The sequence below is a fragment of the Clavelina lepadiformis genome, chromosome 2 (genome assembly GCF_947623445.1).
Source record: "Clavelina lepadiformis chromosome 2, kaClaLepa1.1, whole genome shotgun sequence".
Taxonomy (NCBI): Eukaryota; Metazoa; Chordata; class Ascidiacea; order Aplousobranchia; family Clavelinidae; genus Clavelina; species Clavelina lepadiformis.
Window position 1 is genome coordinate 7,689,481 of NC_135241.1, and position 4,925 is coordinate 7,694,405.

Below are 4,925 nucleotides of genomic sequence, written 5' to 3' on the forward strand. Positions count from 1 at the left end.
TCAAATATCCTGCTGTTTCCAAAACTTTTTTAATAAACTCAAAATTTAGACAGAAACCATTGATGTGGTTAGCATATTGAAATAACACAAGTATGTTATCATGTTAAGCAGTAGTAGTAACAATATTTAAGGCACTTATTGTAAAATACAGTCCCTTTTAAGGTTTGACTGAGATTTCACCAAAGGATGCCATGTTTAGAGAACTATGGTGTTTAGTTTTCAGTATAAGGTTAACATGTTTGCTGGCTTGTTCATTACTTCTTTATTAGTTTTGTAGTTACAACAAAATGTAGTTGTAATGTTATCAATCATGTCAAAATGAGTTCATCGCAAGGAGCCTAGTTTCAATCATGTTACTTGTAGTCTGGTGACATAACACTTGCATTTCGGTTTAATACGTATGTGTCTTTAGAGACAATTATATGGAGTTTTGTGTTCTACATGGTCCAAGTTATCCATATTACTAGTGCTGGGAATTTAGCCGTTAGCTTGATGGCATTGGGTGTTAGCTGCCATAGTCATTAATGGCAAGTCACATTGTTAAATGCAGGGCAAAATTACTGTTTATTCTTTAAAAGCATGATGAAAAGTGTTGTATTAGCAGCTTATGTCTCCTTAGACACCAAAGTATATCAAAGAAACAAACTTTTAAAGCACTAAAATGATTAATGGAGCAGCACATTTCTAAAAATCGATGGATTTATTATCAAACTTTTTGTTCCCAATTCTCTCCTACATTTACGTTTTTGGCTAATGGCTAACAAACTGTTTAGTCATTGATTCTGAGCTCTGTTAATGGCTATAAGCCAAATAAATTTTCCCAGCCCTTATTATTACATGCTAATGTTTCCAGTGTTGAAAAGAAGTTAGCTGTAGAAATGTGCGATGTGCACACTACAAACCCTACGTATTTAGAGTTGGCTGTTTTTTTCTACTTTACATGTAGCAGTGACAGTTGTATTTAGTGTTATAACTTCCATAAGTTTAACCTTAATAAGAGTTCTGAACATGTTTAAGAAATTGCTGTGCATCAAACTTAAAATATACAAGAGTTTTTAACTATATGTTGAGCGAAAATTACACACAACGTTTAAGTGTGAAAGTGGGCTTGTTGTTGCGAATCCTATATGTGCTATATGTTGTCATAATCCAATTTTTTTCTTTTACTTTAGATCAGTGGTTCTCAAACTGTGGTACACATACCACTAGGGGTACGCGAGAGTTTTTCAAGTGGTACCGCGTACCGCTGAACATGATTTTCGCTGTGCCGTGAGTAATGTGCTGCCCCGGATAGACAAGCTTGTGCAGAAGAAATAGTTGCATCTATCAAATTAAATTGTGTTTTCTTGCTATTCATTGGTGTTATGGTATAGTAATAACGGTAATAACTATAAATACCGGTACATTTGAGTAAAATAAGTCGTTCAGGAGCCAGGTGGTATGCAGTGTAGTAACAAAAAGAAAGAGTGGTACGCAATCGCAAAAAGTTTGAAAAACACAGCTTTAGATCAACCAAACAACCATTTTAGAAAGTTTAATCATTTTTTGCGTAACTCTATTGATCCTGGTATAATTATACGGTCCTGTAGCATCTTTGATTATTGTGACCATCAGTATGGTCTGGTCACAAGGTGGTCATAATAAACGCAGTTTGCTGTACATGCACTGGATGCAAACGTCACAGTTTTTGATTTTGCTAAGCACTAATATTGCACCATCGCTCACTTTATATCAGGATAAATCCAGGCGGAAATTGTAGACTTGTTTGTGCACAATGCTCAATGATTGACGAATTTAAGCAACTGTATGAGTGGAGCAAACTGTTAATACTACTAGTCTGACTTGCCTATATCAGGAAAAATTAAAATTTTTTAACTTTGTGCATGACAGGTAGTGATTTTTTAGTACTGCTATGTTTGTTTAATTAAAGTAAACTAGTAACCATATTGTATGCTTGAATTTGATTTGGAAATGGCTTCTCCTACAAGAACTCCAAAAGATCTTCGTAACATTATACACACCAATAATGATGTATGTTTTATCTGTTAATATCATTATAAATATTTTAATAATATTAAAAATAAAATAATAAATATAATAATTTTCTTCAATGTGTTTGCTAAAATTTTCTACAAAGTTGATAACCGATTATACGAATGACAGGAAAGCTGTGGCGATGTGAGCAATATTGAGAAGCTTAAGGAGCTTTCATCTGATGATCATTCAGAAGCTGCTATGCTTAGATCTAGAATCGAAGAGCAGGGAAAATTGATATGTTTTCTTAAGCAAAGAGCTGATGAAAACTACAATCGAATGAAAGTACTGCAGCTTTATTTGTAATAATTTTAATTTTCTATTTGTGCAGAAGTATCGTAGAACGTAGGTGATGGATGAATTTTCTATATCGTTACAGAATGACCTAAAGTGCTCAAAATGTTTTCTTTTATTATAATAGAAGTGATCACAAAAACTATGAAATATCATCATGAAATTGTTAAGAGGGAAGTTTATATCTTTTTATAATTATTGCAGGTATTAGAGGAAATTAACAAAGAGTTAGAATTATTAAGAGCAAATGCACTTATGGAAAGCAAAGAAAAAACTAAAACCTGTCAAATGTTGGAGAAAAGGTTTAATTGTCCTTAATATGCTATATGGCAGTGAATAGTTAATTACTGTACTTGTTTTTGTAGTGTTCAATCTAGTAAACTGTTTCCTTTGTTACCAAGTGATTAAACTAATGTTATAGTGTTGTGCTCATACTATTCAGATTTGATGAACTTGCAGAAAATCATGAAGAAATGATAAAAATTAAAGATGAATATAAGCTTAGAAACCACCAACTTACAATGGAAAATAAAATGCTGAAGGAGGAAAATAAAAAACTTTTTTCAGGTTTTAAAAGCTAAACAGACAAAGCTATGTATTCTACTTTAAATGTATATTTGTTTGCATCTTTTATGATTTTTATCTCTTTAGCTGCCATTGAAGATAGAGACGCTGAAATATTGCAGCTTCTAGCCAAGTTAAAAGATCACGAGGAAAAGTTGGAACAGTCTTTGCAAAATAATTCTCATATGCAAGAAGAATTAAATTATTCAGAGCAAAGAAACGAAGTTAATGTACTTAAAATTTTTCTGTTGTGATAACGTTTCTTGAGCATTTATTGTCAAAACGATTTTAAAACTGAAAGTTATTTGGAACTCTCTTCTTGCGTTACAAAATAGTAAGGGAATGCCTTTTAAATTAAAAATAAAATTGATTGTAATAGGAAAAGAAACACATAAATGAAATGCATGAACTTCAGAGCAAGCTTGATCTTGCCTTATCTGATTTGAAAAGCCAGAGGTTTAACGACAATAAGAAGACGACAGACAGCATGAACGCACTTCAACAGCTCAAAAAGGAAAAAGATTCAATGCTCAGTCAGGTAAGTTTAGAAAAAAGCTAAAAAGATTACCTATGAAGAAATCTGAAGCATTTTTTACCTATTCTTACGTAGCTAACTTCACTGTTTGAACTTTATTGCTGCAACAAAAACTTGCGATTTGAGTACGAGAGCTTGGGCCGCTTTACTACAAGTAAGTAGATAATAATTTGTATCTGCTTAATAGGTCATGGAAAGAGGAAAGCTTTTACAAGAAAAGCAATCGGAAATAGAACAAATGAAAACAGAAATTGTAAATAAGGACAGGCAATACCACGACCTACAATCAGATTTCGCGCAAAAGCAAGATCGTGTTAACGCTAATCTGCGGGCAAGTAAACTGTATTACAGAATTTATGGTAAAGTTTTGTAGAAAACTTTTATATTTCTAAAGTTCCTGCACACAAACCGTGCATTAGTTACAAACATTTTATTTTGAACGTCACTTGTATTTGAAGTCTAAGTCCAAGGCAATAGAACAATATTGCTTCACCTTTTCCGATCCTAGCGCCCCTTTAAACAGGTTTGAACAGTTTAGCATCCTTTTGAGACAGGTTGCAGGGTTTGGTAGGTACACAATGGTAAAGTGCGACCTTCTAATTATTTGCTTTCTTCCAAAAAAATCAATCCAACGCCCGTCGGAGTTTAATACATTTACATTTATTAATGGGGAGTTAAAAACCTATTTGTTTAAATAATTTAATCTCCGCGGGCCTATGCATTTCATTCCGAGAATCTGACTTCTTTAGAAGTGGTGTGCTTTCGAGAAAGCACTTAGAAAAATTTGTATTAAAATTGGAGTAGGGTCGCCGACACACACACTTTAAACTGAATTAAGTAAAGTTTTCATACAAATTTTTAAATCATGTAACATTGGGATTCTGTCATTCCAGGTGCAACGCCTACAAGCGGAAAAAGATCGCATCGAAGCGGAAGTCTCGAAATTGAAGATTGAATTTGAAGCATTTCGAATTCATAGCAATAAATTACTAACGCAAGAAAGGGACCTTAACGCTAAGCTACGTAATAACGTATTCGTCGGCTGATGTTACCCCCTCCAATTACTAGTTATTATTATTATTATTTTTGTTGTTTAACTGAGCTGCTTATAGGTCTAATTGAGCAAAGATCGAGATCGATTAGAGATATCTCTGTATCAGAAATGGGATTACCTTGTTATTTCTTAAAATTCATCCTTTTTTACCTAGCACTGTTCAACCTAATTTTTACACAAAACTGCCTTAAATATTTCAAATTTTTTTCTTGCAATTGCAAAAGCCACAATCTTTCTCTTGTTTTACAAACAACAATCGTCCATGTCTTATGACAGCAAGGAATGAATTCCCGAATTTGCTGCTCGTTTCTTCAGGCTGGCAAGCTCGAGGTTATTCGTTTTTGTGACATTTTTTAATATTCGCATGTGTTGTCGCTCTTTGTGTCATATGGTGTTCTTTTTCCATATGTGAATTTTGAATATAATCGATATCATCAGTTACAA

At 33.2% G+C, this 4,925-nt stretch overlaps 1 protein-coding gene across 1 annotated transcript; it reads left to right on the plus strand.

The window, feature by feature from the left end:
- Positions 1-1,894: 1,894 nt before the first annotated feature.
- LOC143445965 (coiled-coil domain-containing protein 89-like) lies at positions 1,895-4,925 on the plus strand. The gene is made up of 8 exons (XM_076945390.1): positions 1,895-2,031; positions 2,164-2,319; positions 2,533-2,630; positions 2,771-2,895; positions 2,980-3,122; positions 3,272-3,430; positions 3,615-3,758; positions 4,321-4,925. The coding sequence occupies exons 1-8, from the start codon at positions 1,951-1,953 to the stop codon at positions 4,471-4,473; spliced, it is 1,059 nt and encodes a 352-aa protein (XP_076801505.1). The 5' UTR covers positions 1,895-1,950; the 3' UTR covers positions 4,474-4,925.

What these genes read in the sequence shown, in the direction of transcription:
- LOC143445965 (XM_076945390.1), top strand. Translation starts at nt 1,951, where the DNA reads ATGCTTGAATTTGATTTGGAAATGGCTTCTCCTACAAGAACTCCAAAA. An exon ending in AAATAAAAAACTTTTTTCAG is followed by an intron (nt 2,896 to 2,979) that starts GTTTTAAAAGCT and finishes TTATCTCTTTAG; the next exon opens with CTGCCATTGAAGATAGAGAC. An exon ending in GTGTTAACGCTAATCTGCGG is followed by an intron (nt 3,759 to 4,320) that starts GCAAGTAAACTG and finishes CTGTCATTCCAG; the next exon opens with GTGCAACGCCTACAAGCGGA.